Source organism: Lygodium microphyllum, chromosome 18 (assembly GCF_053477565.2).
Source record: "Lygodium microphyllum isolate KBCC chromosome 18, Lygodium_microphyllum_v1.1.10, whole genome shotgun sequence".
Taxonomy (NCBI): Eukaryota; Viridiplantae; Streptophyta; class Polypodiopsida; order Schizaeales; family Lygodiaceae; genus Lygodium; species Lygodium microphyllum.
The window spans coordinates 100075480-100096796 of NC_141152.1; the positions used below are offsets into that span (position 1 = coordinate 100075480).

General features: G+C 42.9%; 1 protein-coding gene across 1 annotated transcript in view; it reads right to left on the bottom strand.

Annotated features, from left to right (window-relative positions):
• Positions 1-5588: 5588 nt before the first annotated feature.
• Positions 5589-21317, bottom strand: part of LOC148021196 (protease Do-like 8, chloroplastic) — a 117766-nt gene continuing 102037 nt past the window's right edge. Inside the window, exons 7-13 of the mRNA XM_087699027.1 lie at positions 14424-14490; positions 13040-13257; positions 12877-12944; positions 7408-7487; positions 6498-6584; positions 6310-6417; positions 5589-6159 (exon numbers count right to left, since the gene is read on the bottom strand). Coding sequence (XP_087555153.1) covers positions 6031-6159; positions 6310-6417; positions 6498-6584; positions 7408-7487; positions 12877-12944; positions 13040-13257; positions 14424-14490 — 757 coding nt within the window. The 3' untranslated portion in view covers positions 5589-6030. The remainder of the gene's footprint in view (positions 6160-6309; positions 6418-6497; positions 6585-7407; positions 7488-12876; positions 12945-13039; positions 13258-14423; positions 14491-21317) is intronic.

The following is a 21317-nucleotide window of genomic DNA, read 5'->3' on the forward strand; positions in this document are numbered from 1 at the left end:
AGCCCTCCATCACAGTTGCTTTCCACCATGACTGAGATTTACGCAATCCCCATACAGTATTAGCTTTAGTAACCAGCCATTGATGATCTTTAATCAGAAGATGATACACCTGGTTAGTTGAGGCCTTTTCCAAATTCAACTGACCTGCAAGGTCCCAGTCCTGCCAAGGACGATTCAAAGCAAGGGCAGGAAATGGTTGTCTGCTCTGGAGCACTAGCAAAAGCTATTCCCATAAATCACGGTATCCACGAGGGATTCTGAAAAGCCTCCTGGCTATACGAAACGATATTAACACATTACGACTGGCAAGGATGGTATCTGCAAACTGAAGTCAAGCCTAAACGTGCCATGCGGTTAAATTTTGGTTTGAGCTCATGTTTGCCTTCCCAAGAAAGTAATCGCGAGGCTGCCAACAATTCCAGTTGAAAAGAGTTAGTATGTAAGCGGTCCTCTGCTGGATGCCACCGAGCCTTTTGGAGAACCAATTTCCAAGAGCATACTAAATGAGCAAGCAGGGATGAGGAAGGACTAGAAAACCGAGAGTCTGCATTAAGAACATGCCACTAGGAGCTCCGAATTTGGGTATTACCATGCACAAGCCCGTGATCCTCAAGAAAATAACGGGCTATAACGACCCATGGGTGATGATCCAAGCACATGGCACGAAAAAGAGACCAACGAAGTGCTAGCATATGAGTTTCGGCATCCAAAATAGCCCCACCACCCATGCGTTTGGGGGTACATGCATGCGACCAAGAAATCCATGAAATGCCTGCATGTAAGAAGTCCTTCTATAACATGAAACGAATGTATTGAGTAAGAGCATTCAAAGTAGTAGTCCAAAGCAGCAATGGCAAGAAATATGCGAGCATTGGCAACACAATTGTCTGGGCCACTTTGAGGCAAACATGGAAGGGCCAAGCCTGCGACTTCCAATACAGAAACTTGGCTGCTAGTTTCTGTGAAATCCACTCTAGTAGTTGCTTTGGCCGAACATCAATACCCAAAGGGAACCCAAGATGGCTGACAATGGAACCACGGGAAACAACCAGTCCTTGCCAGCCCAATGACTGTAAATTTGACTCCGTGCAACTGAGAATGGCTAATTTGAAAGCATTGATATGAAGACCAGACGCTTGACCAAACAGCGTCCAAACATCTAATGCTTTGCAAAGATTATCCTTGTCTGCACGCAAAATCATAAAGCTGTCATCAACCAAAGATTGACTAATGAAGTGTTGTCCAAAAGGAAGAGACAATCCAGCCAGCTGAGTCGAAGCTGCCATAGAAGATAACATCGAAAGAACCGGATGAGTCGCAAGGGCAAAGAAGAGAGGACTCAAAGGGCAACCCTGTCTCATAGAGCGTGCAAGGACAAATGGCTCGGTAACACCGCCATTTAGCATAACTCGCGAAGAAGCCACAGCACTAATGGTGTAGATCAAGCGGGACATCCGAATACCAAAGCCCATAGTAGACATAAGTTCTGCAAATGAAAGTGCAGTCTAAATAATCAAAAGCCTTTTCCAAGTCCAATTGAATCAATACCACTTCCTGATTAGAGTGCCTTGCATAATCAATAGCCATTTGCACATTTAAGATATTATGCAAAATGTTTCGGCCCTTAATAAAACCATATTGAAGAGGATGCACAATGGTCGGAAGATGCTTGTGGAGCCGATTGGCCATCACTTTGGAAAAGATTTTATACATCCAACCCATCAAAGAAATTGGTCTCCAATGTTTCAACATTGACGGCGAAGGAACTTTTGGAAGCAGTTTGATAAGACCTTTCCATGAGGAAGGCATGAACACCGTTTCCCAAACCTGCTGAAACATAGTCGTCAATGGTTTCACTAGTTGAGTAGGAAAAGCCTCAAAGAATTCATTGGTGAGACCATCCCAACAGGGACTTTTATCCTTGGGTAGGTGTAACAAAACATCCATAACCTCTGCCTCACAAATATCTGTCTCCAAAGTAGTTTGCATGCCATGTGGAACTTGATTGCGGACCAAATCATAGAAAATTGAGTGTGCCTAAGTAACTTGGTCAGAAGGTGAAGGAGAAGAACCAAGAAGGTCTAGAAAATAATTCTTGCACATATTCACAATAGTCTGAGGATCAATGATCATTTGACCTTCTGGATCCTGGAGTCTAGTCATATTTTCTCGAGCAGGAGATGCATGTAGAGCTCGAAAGAACTTATGAGTTTGACAAGCACTATCTTGCAAATTCTCAGTCAAATTTTGCAATTTGGCCTGCTGATAAGATTTTAACTGAAACTCTTTAATAAGATCAGCCAAACGCATCGCCAGTGGCAGTAGAAATACATCATCTGGAGTGTCCACCAGTAGAGAACGAACCAAAGCCAGTAAGTCCTCCGCTGCTTGTCGACGCCGCCGACAAAGAGATGCATAATGGATCCCATATTGCCGAGCAACCCGCTGCACATTAGAGAGCAATCGTTCAAACGAAGCATTGCCCTCAGAGGAGAAGTCCAATAAGAATCTATCAATCAATTGTTGCATATAGCCTTGAAAGATTGAATGCTTCAAATACGACGAGTTGAAACGCAAAGGGAGTCTATCCAGAAATTGCTTAAAAGGTGCAATGGGTTGTGCAAGCATCTCAAGCTGTAGAGGGAAATGGTCCAACAAGGCATATTGCTGCAACACTTTCATTTCCAGCATTTCAAGAAGAAAATCATCATTCTGCATGATGTACATGCGGTCCAACTACGACCATATAGTTGCATACTGCGCAGAATGGAAAGTAAACCCTGTAGAAGAAGGGTGTAGCCAAGACCAGAGATCTTGCTTAAGTATGGCAAGAGCAAATGCATTCCACACACGACTTTCTGGAGCGTCCATCACCGAATGCTCTGATGTGGACTGTGAAGAATCAACACACATATTAAAATCCCCCATCGAAAAACCCCGTCTGCCAAGTGACAAGGAGGTTTGCAAAGTATTCCAAAGCTCCCGGCAGGATAAAGGATCATTCGGAGCATAGAGGCCCAGTAACCATAAGATCTCTCCTTCAAATAAAACTTCAATCACCACAAAACGGCCATGCACATCATTTTTAATAAGAACAAACTGATATTTCTCATGTACAATCATAAGCACACCAGAATAATGCATGGCATGTGTCCCTGCATAAAACAAGCGAAACCCATGGCAATCCACAACTTTTCCTGCTTCACCGTGACTCTTGTGCTCAACCGCATACAAGACATCCCACTGATTCTCATGCAATACAGTCCACATGGCATGTTGCTTATGGCGAGAACAAATGCCTCGCACAATCCACGTGGCTATCTTCATGTATATTTTTTTTAAAAAAATCACGTACGAGACATAGCTTGCCTCGATTTAATCTTTTCTGCTAGAATGTCAAGAACTCATCCAAAAAATCAGCTAACATGGCAAAAGAGTTCTGACGGCCAAATTTAGAGGTAGACGGTATATCCACTGTCTTGGGGCTGGAGCGGGGATAACGACGATCCCATGGGGTAATCACGTTACCTCTAGTATCAAAAGCCAACTTAGCAGATGGACCCTTTGGACCGTCCGTATATACTTTCCTCGTAGGCTGATTACGGGAAGTAGAAGAAATCATAGCATGAGCAGTGTGCTCTGAAGACAACATTTCTTTCCTGCGCATATAAGTGCGCATGGAATCTTGTGAAGCAGTAAGTACAATATCCACCATGCCAGCATCAAACCTTTTACCCTTTTTTGCACGTACATCTACCCAGTCATTGCCACGGGAATCCAAATCCCAAACATGTTGTTTACCTTTATCCAAAACTTAAGGTGGCTGGGTTGCATCCTGCGATGGAGCATTAAGCACCATATCTTCCATGGGCAGCACAACATGCTCAACATTTGAAGTCGGTTGCTTCTTTGGGCATTCGGCCATAAAATGCCCCAATTTTCCACATGAAAAGCAATGCCCTGCAAAGTTACCCCATTTCAAACGAAAGTGCAAAGGATGCATGCCAAAGCAATTAAGACGTAGCCAAGCAGGCCTTTTCCTAGCAGTGTCCCATAACATACACAAACGGTTACGATTCATGGCTCTGAGGCTCGGGGGGAGCAGAACAGTGCCCACAATGGCCATGGCATCCTTTAACAGTGGCCAATAGACAGCTGGACAATTTTCCACTTCAACCCACACCGAGCATTCACGTTGAAGCAGGCGCTCAAAATCTGCCATTGGGCGCCATGGCACAACATAGACCAAATGGCGATCAAAGAACAATGGCAGTTTAAACAAGAGATCTGCACGATGCTTCTCAGATTTCAATAGCACCTCATAAAAACCTCGGGGCCTAACAAAAATCTCTTCAACACACTCCCCTTGTAGCAGACTGTGCAGCCACTGGTGAATACATGAAAGCACTGGGATCTTGCCAGTGAAGAAGAGTATAACAACACGTTCATAAAACACTGAAAATGAGCGCAAGACATTTTTCGGGTCCACAGTGGCTTCCAAAACATCTTCAGTTCCAGAGTCAGAAAACGCTTCATGATTATGTTGAACATAATCGCCAAGCAGAGTATTGGCAAACTCCAGCAAATGCTCCTAGTCAACATCTTGAGAATCCACAAAATCAGAGGCAACCCGAGCATAAGAACGTTCCTGATGATCCATTGTCTCTTCCGAAGTATGCTTGGTGCGTTTGCCTGCAGGCTGGGAGTCAAGACCAGGGGGCATCTCCTCTATGCAAGGAACCATCTCCTCTGGTTCCTCTATATCAGAATCCGGACCAAGGGCTGCCACCATTTGGTCTATAAAAGCCATAACCAGACCAGCCATGTTGTATCACCACTTGTGCAAGTCAGATGCTGAGCCAGGAGCTCACGGGAGGCAGGAACGGCGCAGATGCCTCTCTCTCTCTCTCTCTCTCTCTCTCTCTCTCTCTCTCTCTGTCTGTACAGAGGCGGATCTGCTTTCTTTGTCTGTGCGTAGGTGTCTACAGCCTCTGTTCGTCAGTAAGCTGCTGCCTCCTGGGAACAGATCTGTCCTTGTAGAAGGTCTATCTGGCTGTCCCTGTTACTGTCATTGCCCGGTCTGTGCAGGGATGTATTCTGCAAGCACACCCATTGAACCTGGCAATTCTGCAATACGCTGGACACGGCTTCCACGCTGCAGCACAGGACGATTTGAGATAGGCAGTATGCAGGGCACAAAAAACTTGGCGGGCCAAGACAGCAGAGTGCAGGTCGCGATGGCAGGCGCCAGGGGCCAGCCCAGGCGACAGCGCCCAGGACTCCCTCTCTTGCTCTCGCGCTGTCTCTCTGTCGCGATCTGTGCAGGCCTCTCTCTCTCTCTCTCTCTCTCTCTCTCTCTCTCTGTGGACGTTCTGCGCAACTGCAGATCCAGGCTATCGCAGTCTGCCACAACACAGCCGCCTATAGAATCACACAAAATACACAGCGTTGAGGGGCAGGATCAGAATCCGGGTCGACGCGCTGCCCTAGACGAGCAGGAGGTGCAGGGAAAATCGCCGCAGCAGGAACCTCAAGTCACGAGCAGATTCGCCATCGCTCTCTCTCTCTCTCTCTCTCTCTCTCAGAGATTTACATGAGGCTGCTGCGCTGTGGTCATGGAGAACTTGGGCTTCATCACTTGAATATAATACTGTGTATTATCAGTGTTTTTGTATTGGAATATAATATTGCCTTATTACAAGGGTTTTGTACCATTATGGAAGTAAACATTATAACTTGAAACAAACAATGCAATGAAACTCTATGCCCTGACTGAGCCTAAATGAATAGCAGAGAAAGGACAATGGATGATGTTCGTCTTTCCAACAGCTGAAATTGAAAAGAATCCAAAGCTTGAGCTGATCTCCCTTCATCCTAGCGGTGTGAGTTTGACAAGACTCGTGGAAAGAAGAAAAAGCTTCATCTGCTCCATACAAGTGCAGCTGTCTGTGGTATGATATTGCTTCAAAAAAAGAAGAAACTATGGTGCCATTCTGTGGGATATGAATCAACTATTTGCAGTTTCAAGGATTAGAGGACATTTTCTTCCAATGTGATGGGTAACTTGAGTGTATCATTGTTCCGTTGGACTTTTAGAGTGACCGTATCTCCAACATTGAATGTGTCCAACACCTTTGTGAGCTCTGCAACATTGCTGACCTGAAAAGAGGGAAATCGATCCATGGTATTCATACACAGTCGTGTATATAAACATGCCATTTTGCTTCACACTTACTGAAAATGGTAACAACTATCATGCTCCAAAAAGGAAGCATGTTCAAGAGAGACCATAATCGAGGAATAACTCACAGGAGAATCATTCACGGCTACTATGATATCACCCAAAACAATGTTCCCAGCAAAACCCCTTCTTGTAGGGTTCAAACCTGCTTTGGCACCTGCACCCTTTTCATTTACCTGTGGAAAACGAATATCATCAATATTGTATTCTAGCATATCTATACTGAAGTGTGTCAAAGGGGAGGAACTCTCGTTACCGATAGAACCAGTGCACCAGTTTTAACATTCAGCTGCTTTGCAACCAGGTCAGGTGCTAATTGAACATTCAAGCCAGGCCTTACCACCTGCACAAAGGAAACAACATATGTTCTGAAAAGCTGGCAAACTAAATCTGGTGAATCATCATTAGTAGCAGAGGGGCACACTAAAACAACTAAGAGGATTAAGAAACATTAAGTGTTATGAAACTTACAACTCTATCTAAATGGAGGACAGTTACATTGAAAAACTAGAGAATAAGGCTGCAGAAACTCATGAGATTTGATGTTTGAAAGATCTCCCATGTAGCATCTGCTAATCCTCTGTCCCAGCAGTTACAGTGAGGAGGAGCACCTTTCATTGATTGACTGCAGCTGTTATGTACACCAGGCATTCAATACCTGAAAATATGTCCACCTAAACTACCTAAAACCAGATATTACCACACCTTAGGAAGGTTGCTGGGAGACCTTTACAGTTGCTTTTCACCGTCTGTGTGAATCCCAGAAGTTAAAGAAAGAGCATGGACCACCAATTTGGTCCCCAATGGCCAGAAGCTTCTGTTTTTCAGCAGCTAGTTATTGTGAAAACTCTAGTTATCTTGTTTCTAAGTTTTTTCATTGATGGTATATCTGCTTTCATTTATCCTGCACAGTCACGTTTAACTGCTTATCCATAAAGTTTTGTAAAGAACAGCCATTGTATAGGAGAGCCTTTGAGGAACCCACTAAGTGGAGCCCTAATTTGTAGGTAGTCCCTTAGACTCCATGTGAGTAAATGTGTTGTGTAGGCTTGGATAAGGTTATAGCACCAGGGAACAACAGTTCATTAACAACTGATAAAAGATATGTTTGATACAACAAGGAAAACTTTTTTGGCTAAAGTGGTCAAAGATAAAAAGGCACATACTCTGCCGTAAAGCATCAGTTGAGGTACCAGTTTAGATACCACATCTGCAGGAATAGCGAAGCCTACTCCAGCAGAAGTTCCTGTAATCATCACATATCAGTGGGAGAAAAAATTAGAAGGATCCATCATATAATTTAGAATAAGCACTCTAACTAAGAGAAATAGATACAACAGATAAGACACAGATGAGGGTTGTAAGAGTAACGAAATCTATGTAATTTGGATACCAAAACTGTCATCATATAGATACAGACATGCTGAGCACCAAAACTTTGGTTTACATGAGCCTCAAAAATGCAAGCCACCCATTTGATACACAGTCAAGACCATGGTCACATGCAAAAAACAAAGAAGCACAAAGGTTGCTCTGTGCAAAATAGTTGTGGCACTGGGGGGCTCTGAGAGGGTGGCCATACATGAGTCAAGGCACTTTCATGGTTCGTCTCACTTTGGCAGAGGCAGCATTGGAGATTGTTGGCAGATCCCTCGTAGCCTCCATGAAAGGAGTCATTTACATGGTCCCATGGTACAGTCGCTTAACTGTTGATAGCTTCGAGCTCCACAACAAACTCCCTTGGTTTCTGGTCACCTTGCTTTTTCTCAGACTGGCAATCGAGTGCCAACAATTGGTAGAGGATTTTGGGTGCCTCATTGGCACGGTCCTCCCCCCTTCTTTTGCTGATGCAGTGGCAACTGCAAGGGTTCCAAAAGTACAGGTGGCAATGGAAGATACCAAGAAAATACTAAAGTTTTTAGAGATCAAGGCTAGCAGGCACACCTTTAGACAACAAGCCATTGTGAACATCAACATTGTGTACCAGAATCTGGCCCTCCTGGGCAAGTTGGTGGTTCGTGGGCTCATGCTAGGAGGCACACATGAAAGATCCATCTATAGGAGGGCCTTCAAGAGTGCACGCCACAGCTCAACAAGGAGTGGAGGTCATTCTTGAGATGGAACTTTACATCAGCACAGATCACCCCACATAGATCCTCCTTCCTACCTAGTTTGCTACCAGTGTGGCAACGTAAGGTCCAAAGTCAAAGGTCTCCAGTTCGTCAGGAGGAGATAGAGTGCTAGTCAATAGTCTAGATACCCCAAGTTCAAGACCGTGACAAGACCCAGATTGGCAAGCACTCTCATGTCTAGCGAACCGGGGTGGGAGGCCAGCCCTGCCCATATTGTGAGAGTGTGGAGGAAGGTTTACAAGTTGGCATTCAACACAATCTTACAACAAGCATTTGTCTACCAGCGTGGAGTTGAGATTAGGAGGAGGGAGATCGAGGGAGCAATCCCTTAGGAATGGTTCGATCCCCCGCTCAGGTAGGGAGCAGGTGTTGCCTAGTGAGTTAGGGGAAGCTAGGTTCTCGTTGGTGCACATCCCCTTACAGGTTGCAAGTGAGTGGGCATTGCCCCCCCACAAGGTATTATTCACAATCTAGGCCAGCAGAAGGCTAGTCCTTGACAAAGGTCACCAAGGAAAGCTACTAGCTATAACTTAGAGGAGGATCCTTGTTATCACAATCTAGGGGAAGACTAGCTATACCCTGGAGAAGGAGCTAATACCTATACCTAGGAGGAGGATCCATGTCATCAAACTCTAGGGGAAGACTTGGCTCCTAGACCCCTTCATACCCTAAAGTGAGTTATTGAGCTAAAAATTCAATACTAACTAATTAGCTCTTTAAAAAAGCCCCAAAACAACAAGTCATTAAAAGTCTCATTAAACAGGGAACCATTCTAGAGAGTTTCTATGTCCCACATGCAAAACCCTAATTTGGGAGGATCCTTCCACATCTATAAATAGACAAGCTACCCAGCATTCAACCCCATCCTTCCATGCAGGATCCTCACAATTACGTGAAGATTTCAGCCATGAGCTGGTGACTATCTACTGTCCAACCATCATCAACTGCAGCCCTTCACCTTCCAGTCCCACACAACCAGTTTTCAGCCATTGCTGCCATTGCCCTACTATTCTAGAGGTTCCCACTGCTGTGTTTGCTGCTCCACTGGAAGCGCCAACTGTCCACCTCATCACAGCACCTGATCAGCCTTCGTTTACAGCCTCTGCAGTCAAGCAACAGGCTGCTGCACCTCTCCAGCCTCCTCGACAAACATCACGACAGTTTACTGCCCCAAATCTGCCCATTCCAACTTCCGCCTTGATCAGCCAAGTGGCGTAACTATTACGCTTTTGCTGTAGCATGGTCATACAGTTGTTGTCGTGTTTGTGGAGGTCTTTGTCATCACTGATACACTCCTATAGGCTGCATTTTTCTGCCTACCCCTCTTTGACATCTCCAACTCGTGGTTACAACACTTCTGTCTCTAGTGGACGTCACACTCCAATACTCATTGCTTTGCCTTTGAGCATTTCGTACACTCTTACATTCATTTACAGCATTGATTTATTCACTTCAAAGTTCTCTTCTTTCTCTACTTGTGTTTGTGTTTTTGCATTTTGAGTTTTCAAGTTTTGTGTTTAGAGTTTTGAATTTTGCACATCACTGTCTAGGTCTTTGTGTTTTAGTCGTGGTCATACTTTCAATGTTTCCTCAATGCAAAACCCAGCATATTGTCACATGAGTTCGGAGAATGGTGCCTATGGATTTGGGAGAGCTAGCCTCTTGATGAGGTGGAGTGGGACCCCAAAGAGTGGCTTTGGCCGATCACTGCAATTGCCAAGAAGCCCCAGGGTTTCTTGGCCTACACAACACGAATTGGCAAGCACGTCCTAATGCAAAAGAACATGGATTGGGAACCCTTGCAGAGTCATTTACTTCAAAGTTCTCTTTCTCTATTTGTGTGTGCACATCACTATTTGAGTCTTTGTGTTTTAGTCATGGTCATACTTTCTGTGTTTCCTCGACGCAAAACCTAGCATATTGTCATATGAGTTCAGGGAATGGCGCCTATGGATTTGGGAGAGCTGGCCCCTTGATGAGGTGGAGTGGGACCCCGAAGAGGGGCTTTGGCCAGCCATTGCAGTTTCCAAGAAGCCCTAGCGTTTCTTGACCTACACAACATGAATTGGCAAGCATGTCCTAATGCAAGAGGACATGGATTGGGAACCCTCGCACAATAGGCACTGGGCGGAGCACAACATTACCAAGGCTTTCCGAGGACCTTTTGGCAAAGTTTTTAGGATAGCTAGAGGCCGCAGAGGGTGTCTTATTTCCAATGGCTATTGGCACATGGGGGCTTGGCAATTGGGAGTTGACTGGTGGATACACAACAGGATGGAGTTTGCAAGCATTGTCCACTGCAATGCTTGGAAACCCCAAGGCATTGCCTCCGGTCTTGTGAGGCAACACAATTGGTGTGGAGAGAAGCATGCTGCATTCTTCTTCATGTGGTACCTAGCTTAGGTTTTGTGTTCTGAAGGACCATTTGCTGGAGGGCTGTTAGCCACAGTTGCCACCTACTATATGAGCCGGAGATGCATGATACCATTCTTCTTATCAAGGCAAGTGCATGTGCTGTGGTTGGTTTGGAGGCACTACCCATCCGGCAAGTACTAGAGCTGGCACATTCTTCATCGTGTGGTACATAGCTTAGGTTTCGTTTCTTGGGGGACCGGGGGACTGTTAGCCACGGCTGCCACCTACTACATGAGGCGGAGATGCATGATACCATCCTTCTTACCAAGGCATTTGCATGTGTTGTGGTTGGTTTGGAGGCACTACCCATCCGGCAAGAGCGGTCAGAGGTAGGGGAGATTATTGGGAGCCTCACACTTTGGCACATCTAGAAGGCACGTTGTTGATTGGTTTTGGGTGCAAGTGTTTGTCTGTAAATGAGAATTTGGCAAACATCTAAACCTCAATCATCAACTCCCTAGAGAGAGAGAGACATTGGGTTCAACTCCTACATTCCACACAATCATTTAGTATAGGTATTAAAAAAGTGAAATTTGAACCCAAGTCAGTGGGTTGATAAAAGAAGTGGATTACCACTAGGGTAGCCATTTGATTATGAAAATGTGTGTGTGTGTGTGTGTGCGTGTGTGAGAGAGAGAGAGAGGAATAAATGCAGAAAAGGAGGAGGAACAAACTGACCTGATCAAAATGCAGCAAACAAGGGAGAAGCCCCTACACATGTAGACAATAGCCACATCCATGAAGGTGCCAGACTGCTGCAGCAGGATGAGGAGAAGAAGTACACGATGATGATGAAGAATGCTGACAAAGAAGAGGGCAAAGGCAGATGTGATAGTATCAGCATTTGAGATGAGTGCTATTTATGACAGCCTACACCAAAACTGGCCAATTGCTGCCCTAAATGAGTAGACCTTCTGAGAAATGGTGCAACGAGCACAGGGAGGACAAAATGCTGCCATAAAATGCACCTAAATGCATGGCAAAGTCTGCAGTGACGACTGCTAGGCAGGGAATGTATAAAATTGGAAATTCATGAGAGACAGTCACAATCAGAGCTCCAGATGTCGCTGTCAGACTCTGGCCCACAAACAGGAGAGAAATGTCCCTGTCAAACTCTAGCCCACAAACAGGAGACAACCAGATCAAATCATGCACAAAGGAGAGAGGCTTTCTTAGCTATCTAGTGCATGGAAAGTCCTTTCAGTGGATGTCTCGGTTGATGTGGTGGTACATCCCACCAGATTGACTCTTTATTCAGCATACAGGACATGAACCCTTGAGTTCCTCTAGTTTTCTTTTTTCCTTTTTTTTTTTTTGAGAATAGCATTTTAGCTTAGTTGTTCAGCTGGAGTGTTGTGGATAGAATTTCTTTTTCTTGAAGGGAAAAAAATTTTAAGAGGAGAAAAGGTTTTGGATAACAGAATAATGGAGCAGAAGGGAATGTTGCCCAAGCAAGACGGTAGGTAAGGAAGCCCTTGCAAGACGGGCCAAGAGAGCAGGATGAGTCTTTGCCACAGCTAACACAATAGTATAGAGATACAACAAGAACAATGGTCCATGCCTCCCAGCCCTCCTACTTGGGAAGTCAACATTCCCCCTTCCCTTAGATTTTATGGAGGGAAGTTCCATGGAGTAACTACCCAATATGTGGGAGCAGTCTTAAGGCTATGCATTTTCCGCTAGTACAAAATTGATCATGGAAGCTCTCCATGCCAGGAAGGACAGTTAAACATTTATCCCTGAGACCATCCCTTCACTGGCTCCAGTTAAGGCTTAGAGACCATTCCGACAATCAAAAGGACTGGGATAGCATGCTTCATGTCTCCCAAAATCAGCACAGATGCCAAGACAGTTAAGTGCTTCGGTGGGACAGCACCAACAGGTTGTATTTTAGCTTAGAAAGGAAGCCCCAAAGTTTTACACACTGCTCTGGTATTTTGAGTTGATACTCTCTGCTGGTTCTGCCACATAATACCTGCTGGCAACTACATTGTCATCAACCAAGCAAATCCAAACAGCTGAATATCATTTGTGAACAGTATCAAACTAAGACAAACAATTTACTGGAAAAAAGATCCTATATCATGCCTGTTCTTGTGAAAATGGCCGTGTTAATGCCAATCAGCCTTCCTCCAGAGTCCAACAAAGGTCCACCACTGCAGTATCAACCTGCCTTCTTAGTTTCTTATGCTGCATTTGGATACATCTTTTGAACAGAGAAACTCACTTGCAAGTTGTAAGACTTTATCACCTGTTTCCAGGATTGATAGCAGCATCTGTTTGAATGCCCCCCTCAATGACAACACCAGTTTGGCTGTAGATATCTCTGTTCAGCCCACTAACTATGCCTACAGTCAGTGTGTGATCAAACCCAAATGGATTTCCTATTGCAAGGCATCGCTGTCCAACTTTCACTTTTGATGATTGTCCTACAGTAATAGGTTGTAGTAACTCAGGAGGTGCATCTATCTGCATTGACAGGTAATTTACCAATAAATAAAATTGACAGGCCTGACAGACCATAACAGAAAGCAAGTGACGAAAATGTGTGTGCTGCATAACTTTGAGATTCTAAGAGCTCAAACAACACATACCCAGACATGCCAAAGCTTACCTTCAAAAATTTAGCAGATGCATAACATTGCACTTCTAAGAGCTCAGAAGGAACAAACCTAGACATGTCAAGCCTTACCTTGAAAATTGATACTTGCAGATAAGCAAGTATTAGACCTCAGACACCACTTCATGCATCTGATTATTCACTATATAAAACAAAATAGGATGATCCGCCCAGGAACCCAGATGTCCAGTTGCTGAAGAACTGCAAGCTAAGCTGGACAATTCTGTGCCTTACAGCCTCCAGTCTTTCACCCATCACATTCCCTCTCACTCTCACACTTCTCGGCATCCCACTGCCTCTTCCTTCCTACCTCCCATTGACTTCACCATGAGTCCCCAAGAGTCACTGTCACTGCATTCTGATCTATCATTGGAGCATAGATAATTAACCAAGTCTGGTGTCACCGACCACACTTCTTCTCACAGTCCTCAGCCTTGTGACACAAAAGCATGCCTGAACTGACCCATTTACTAAACCCAGCTATTTTCTCTAGAATGTATGGCTCTGGCATTTCCCTATTTCAGATAAGATTGTGCAATAGTTTGCATTGCCATCATCATCACCGACACCACTACCACTGCTGCTACTGTTGGTGCTATTGTTGTGGTGGCTGTTAAAAGCTTCTACTGTTGTCATTCTTGGTGATGTGGCTGTTAATATTATTGTTAATGGTCTTGTTTTTTTGCCCCTATCCTTCTGCCTTTGTTATATGCCAATTGTTATGTTATTGACAACTGGAACTAAAATCAGATTTTGAAAACATAGAACAGGAGTCATTTTGGCGAGGAAGGAGCCCACCATGCAACTCGCAGGAGGGAGGACAAAGTCAGCACAGGAGGCCAGGACAGTGACAAAGAGATGGAAGGGAGCAGTGGCTGGATCAGCTCAGTCATGCAGCTAGCAAGCTGACCACTATAGATTACAAGCATTAGGCGCAAGAACAACAATGAAAGAAATGTGAATGTTGATTACAAGCACATCCATTACATATACATGATGTGGATCAAAAGCTTACTTTCAAGACGGCTAAATCTTTTGCCTTGTCAGCCCCAATTAATTGTGCTTCAAAATTGTTTCGCGTTCTGCAAGTTCGAAAATGTCACAAGGTTTTTAAGTACAAAACAATATTTACAATAACATACTTTCTGCAACAGAATCACATTTAGCAAATGTGACACATCCATCTTATCCTTTCTTGCATCCTTGTGCATGTGAATACTAAATTTGTGCACACATTTTTGCTGTCAGGGCATTATAAGTCCATGTGCTAGCTCGAGCCCTACTGATGCTAATTCCTAGGTGTTTCTATTTACACTCTATTCAAACAATCTCATCAGGTTTACCATCATCCCTAGACCACAAACTTTCCCATATGGCATTCAACCTGACTTATGCAAGATTTAGAGAAAGCCCATAAGATGTTCAACCTGACCTATCCAAGATCCAAGCCTCACCCAAACTATCACACTCGCAAATAATTCTGTGACAGCTTTGTGTTAAACTATCAAACATTGATTTCATAGAATAGCTGATTAATTATGTCAAGATATCACATACTTGCTTGGCAATAAGGAAGTATCATGTATGAAGTCATCACAAAGACAACTCCAAGACAAGTTTACAAGTTTTTAAATCCCAACGACTACTAAACAATACCTCCGCTAACCTAGCTAGTGGCAGGTACATTACACATGATATTAGAGCACAAGTGGAAAAAGCTGGAGATATAGTGACTGCATCCTCATGGTTCATGCCCAATCACTTAAGTAGCTTCCACTTGCTCCTTAGAAAGAACTCTTGTCCATGAATCACCAATATGTGAACCTTGCAAGGCATCTAGAAATCAAGCCATCTCATCATAAATACAATGGTTGCGTAAACAACCAATCCAGTGGGCTATAGTGTTGAACCATATGAGAGAGGTCAAAAAAGGTGCCAAAGCCCCATATCCACATGGAAGTGTCTCTCCTCATCCAGTCAGAACCACCACATCTCCCATCTGCAGCAGAAAGTATGGATGATTTTTGTCCAATTTCTAGAAAGCGTCTCTATAGTTGAAACATTCTAAAGGTCAGTAGCATGGTTATGAAGTGATGCTAGGGTTTGCATTGAGAAAAGTAGAATGTAGGAACATGGCTAAAACAAAAGAACTCAAACAAGAATGCAATAAACACAAACAAAGAAGGCTCAACTCTAAATTTGAATGAATGAATGCTGTAAAGGAAGGAATGAATGAATGAAAGGCAAAGCAACGGGAGTAGTCCGAGAGTGATGTCCACCATACACAGATCCCAAGGTATGTATAAACCAATTGGAGTGTAATGATGATGAAAATGGAAGGGCAATAGGCTGGAAACCAAAATGCAGTAGTCTGAAGGGCTGGAACTGGTAAATGCAGCAATATATCACTTGAAGAGAAGTGCAGCCGGTCACACACAGCAGTAGATGATTGGGTGACAACTGGGGAAGGTAAATTTGATGCAGAGCAGCCTGCTCCAACAGCAAACATAGGGCAGTAGGGCAGCCTGCTCCAGCAGCAAATGCAATAGTTTTGGGGATCCAAGACAGGTTGCCATGACAATAGGCGCCAGCTGAAGACAGGTTACCAAGGGCTGGTAATGATGTGGGAGCAGTCATCGATGGCTGGATAGCCACTAGAGGAGTGATGACCTACAAAGAACAGATGACTTGAGTTGCTCCGCAGCCTCCTATAAATAGATGTGGATTGAAACCAGCCTTCCTTCTTGGAAAGGGCGGTAATTCCCTGATTAAGCACTTAATTACAGCAATCAGCAAACGAATACAACTTAGAATGTACAAACAACCTTAATAATCTCAAACAATGGATAGCCTATTGGCCCCTAAAACTGGCGCCCCTGATGACACTGGGCCTCAACCGCTTTGTGACACATTATCGTCCGTGCATCATCAGAAAGCCATCTCTTAGCACAAAGTGCTCATGCCTCTGGCCATTGCAAAGCTGATCATAAACATTAGCAAAGTCTGAATCAGCATTATATTTCCCTTTCATAGCATCCAACTCAATGTGATAAACTATGCTGACAGCTAAAATTTATGGCTTAGGTGACAGTGCATTAGCCACAACATTTTTTTTACCATCAGTATGTACAATCTGAAATGAAACATAGAGAGAAAATTTACCCATCTCATATGCTTCTCTGACAACTTTGTCAGTATGCCAAAAGGCAAAGAAAATCCCTTGAGAATTTCACCTTAAATCATTATTTTATGCAATTTCTTGGTCTATGTGCATTGTAAAATCAGTCCCCCAACAAATAATGTTTCCACGTAGACAATGCATGAATTACAGCCAAGAGCTCTTTCTCATAAACCTACAAATTCTTTTCTGTACCATAGAGATTTTGGCTCTTATAAAACAATGCTTAGCCATCCTGCATAAAAACAACCCCAATGTTGTTACCACATGCATCACATTGAACTATGAATGACTTCCTAGATCGGGTAACACAAGCACTAGATCTAAAGTCATCTTTTTATTGAACTTTTCAAATGCTGAAATTTCCACTACTATCCATCTAAATGGCACATCCTTCTTCTCCAAAGCATACAATGGAGATGCAATTTCAGCAAACACGCGTACATACTTCCTATACTAAGAACATAAACCCAAGAAGTTGTAAATCTTGTGCACATTTCTCAAAAGTGGCCATGATTGTATTGTCTCAGCCTTTGTAGGGTCCATGCGAATACCATTAGCTAATACAATATGCCCCAAAAAGTGAATTTCATGCAAAAAGAATTCACTTTTATTGTCATTAATAACCAACCTATGCTCACACAGTACATTAAACACAATGTCCGAGTGTCTTCTATGCTTTGTCTCGTTCCTTGAATAAACAATCATGTTATCAAAGAAAGTATCCACAAATCCTCTATGTGGCCCAAAAATGTGATACATCATCTGATTAAAAGTGACAGGAGCATTTGTAAGCCCAAAAGACATGACAAGAAACTCATACAGTCCAAAAGGTATTTTGATAGCTATCTTAGGCACATCCTCCGGTCTAATGCATATTTGATGATACCCACTTTTCAAATCTATACGGCTGAATATGGCTACCCCTTGCAATCTATCCATAGCATCATCAATCTGAGGAATCGGAAAGCAATTATTTATCATGGTCCTGTTCAGAGTATGATAACCAATGCACATACATTATGAACCATCCTTTTTTTGCACGAAAAGCACCAGAGAACAAAAAGAAGATGAGTTGGGCTGATATCAATCCTTTTTCTAACAGCTCCTTGACTCATAATCTCCTCTTGTTGGACTGCATCGACTCTATAGGGTGGCTTATTAGGTGGACTACTTCCAAGGATAATATCTATGTCATGATCTTCTTGCCTTTTAGACGGTAGCTGCCCTTGAAGTGGCTGAGAGAAGCAATCAACACACATCTTTAGAAATGACATGCGATCCATTTCTAACTTTGACATGTTCCCAACATTCTCACTATCATCTTTATCCTTACTAAAAACCAAGTACACTGAAAGATGATTTTTCATTACTTTAGAAATGGCAGTTGCAGATACAACATGTACAGATTTACCTTTCAACTTTACATCAAGTATGAGTGCCTTTTCCTTATGCTGAATAGTAATCTCTTTTGCACAAGAATCAATCATTGCATACATACGATGACACCATGGCATACCGAGCAATACATGACAACCCTAAAGTGAAGCAATCAAGAACTCTTCCTTAACTTTTCCCATGGGTTCCATCTCATCCTCTCTGATGTCTAGACAAATTACCATATCAATAGAGATGGATTTGGCTCGTGCATCATTATCAAAGAAAATCAATGCATATTAATCCCTAATTTTTTCCCATGCTCTGCACAACTAGTAACATCAACATTGGGCTGATCACTAATGACATCACGCACCAATCCCACTAATGTTTTGGGCTTCTTTTCTTTAGAATCTCCCTAATTTTCTAATTTTCCAGCTTGCCGCTTATTAAGACAGCCCCTTGCAATGTAACCCTCCTATTCATAAATAAAACATTTATTTGTAGCCATCGATTCCCCACATTGTGGCAATGTTTTCGAGCACTTTCTTTGCTGTTTTAGCCTCTTTAGAGACTGATTTTCAGAACTTCCCCTTTTCTCAACCTGAAATAACCTTTTATTCGGCTTCTCCCCACTCTCTAGGAAGTTTGAATCCTTCCCACGCAACTAAGCATTGGCTATAGTAACAGTCTCTATGAGCTAAGACATGCTAGACATGGTCGATTTAGTGCCAAAATCAGATTCCTTTAGGCAGCCCACAAACATATTTTTCCACTTGCTCATAAAGGGGTATGGGGCAATAGGAAGTAATAGGTAGCAATGCATCTCAAAACTTCTTATTATACTGCTCCAAATTCTTACATTCCTTGGCATCCAACTTATTCCAAGTTATCATAATGTCCACCTCAAAGGTACTTATCAACCAATTCATTGAAAACATTTGCTTGAATTTTACCCATGCTGACGATGCTCTACCTTGTATCAAAAGAACAAACCGCCATTGCAATGCATTCCCTTTCAAGAAAGTGGCTGCTTTTCGAATTTTCAAGGACTCCGTGAAGTTTCCCCTAAATAGGTTGCAAGATCAAAGCCAATGTCTCTTCCACTAGCTTCGAGGTGAACTCAAAGTTGGCCACCCATTCATCATCGTTCTCATTGATTTTTATGTTGTATTTGAACCTGGTGGATCTAGTGGCTAGGTCATAATTCGTGATCAATCTAGAGCAAGTTAAAAAGTGGATGTTAGTGAAAGTAGCTCTGATATAATCTCTGAGACTGCAGTTGGCTATGAGTTTCCTAGCTGTCTAGTATTTTTTCAACCAAATTCTTTAGGTTAATGAGAACTCAAAACCTGAGGTCGCTAACTCCCTACATCCCTGCCTCCAATTTTAACTCATGTCTCTATTGAGCAAAGAAAATAGTTTTTCTTCATTTAATGGATCTCTAATAGACACGAATGCATTACCAAACATGCTACTTTGTGCCCTAGGCATAAAGCCAATGTTGCCATACATAGGGCTTTGCATATTTTTCCAACGATACCCAAATACGTTGGACCTTGCACACCATGTATTGGCTGCTACATACCATGGGAATTTGTGCCATGCATTCCGTATGCAGTCCCTATCCAACCATAGCATGAAAAATCCTGGTTCCATCAAAATATCCTTGCTAGCCCATCATAGTATGCATGCCTAGTTGTCCAAAATTCATTGGATTGACACTTTCATAACGGCCTTGCATTTGCATTCCTTGCCCCATAGGTACTAACTATTTCGCTTCATTAGCATCTTTGGGACCTTCAAATGAAGACTTTGGCATTACCTTCGGTGCACCTTGTTGTCTCAAAGGTGTAGAAGATGCCTTCTTCTTGCCTTTGTTGTCCTTCTTCAGAGAATTCAAAAATCAGGTAAATTAAGGATTCTTTGTCAATTCAACAAAGACATTTGCTATTGTCCTCATGTGATTCTTAAACTAGTTATCAAATTCCTCTTCACTTTACTGGTCATCAACCTCGTTATACCTTGAAGACTTTGCATCTTGTCCAACAACATTTTTAGCTTGCTGTCCATGGTTTGAGCCTTGTCCAAGGTCACGCATTGCATTTTCATCATTCCCATGCAAATATTTATACTGAGAGGTATCATCATTGCTTGATTGCATCTCACTGTATAAAGACATATTGCTTTAATTTCTCAGCTGAGAGCAAAAATCAACACCAACACAAAGTTTTGGCTTGCAATCAGGTGTCTCAAGCCCAGCAAATCAAGGGATTGTTAGTGATCAGCCCGAATGTTAATGCTAATGAGTTGTGTAGAGCATGGGAAAAAATTAGGGATTAGCATGCATTGATTTTCTTTGATAATGATGCACGAGCCAAATCCATCTCTGTTGACATGGCGGTCCATCTAAGCATCATAGAGGATGAAATGGGACCCATGGGGAAAGTTAGAATGGCATGTAAAGGCTATGTCTAGAGCTTGTCACACCACTCATTGGAAAGCTTCAGTTCTATATGCAAGGATATATGGATAAGGAAAGAGTTCTTCATTGCTCCACTTGAGGGTTGTCATGTATTGCTTAGTATGCCATGGTGTCATCGTATGTATAGAATGATTGATTCTCGTACAAAAGAGATTACTATTCAGCATAAGGGAAAGGCACTCACACTTGATGTAAAGTTGAAAGGTAAATCTATACATGTTGTATCTACAACTGCCATTTCTAAAGTAATGAAAATTCATTTTTCAGTGTACTTGGTTTTTACTAAGGATAAAGATGATAGTGAGAATGTTGAAAACATGTCAAAGTTAGAGAAGGATCGCATGTCATTTCTAAAGATGTGTGTTGATTGCTTCTCTCAGACACTTCAACGGCAACTACCACCTAAAAAGGCCAAAAGATCATGGTATAGATCTTATCCCTAAAAGTAGTCCGCCTAATAAGCCACCTACAGAGTCAATGCAACCCAACAAGAGGAGATTATGAGTCAATGAGCTGTTAGAAAAAGGGTTGATTCAGTCCAACTCATCTTCTTTTTGTTCTCCGATGCTTTTCGTGCAAAAAGAGGATAGTTCATGGCGTATGTACATTGATTATTATGCTCTGAACAGGACCATGATAAATAATTGCTTTCCGATTCCTCGGATTAATGATGCTATGGATAGATTGCAAGGGGTAACCATATTCAGCTGTATAGATTTGAAAAGTGGATATCATCAGATATGCATTAGACCGGAGGATGTGCCTAAGATAGCTATCAAAACATCTTTTGGGCTGTATGAGTTTCTTGTCATGCCTTTTGGGCTTACAAATGCTCCTACCACTTTTAATCAGATGATGTATCGCATTTT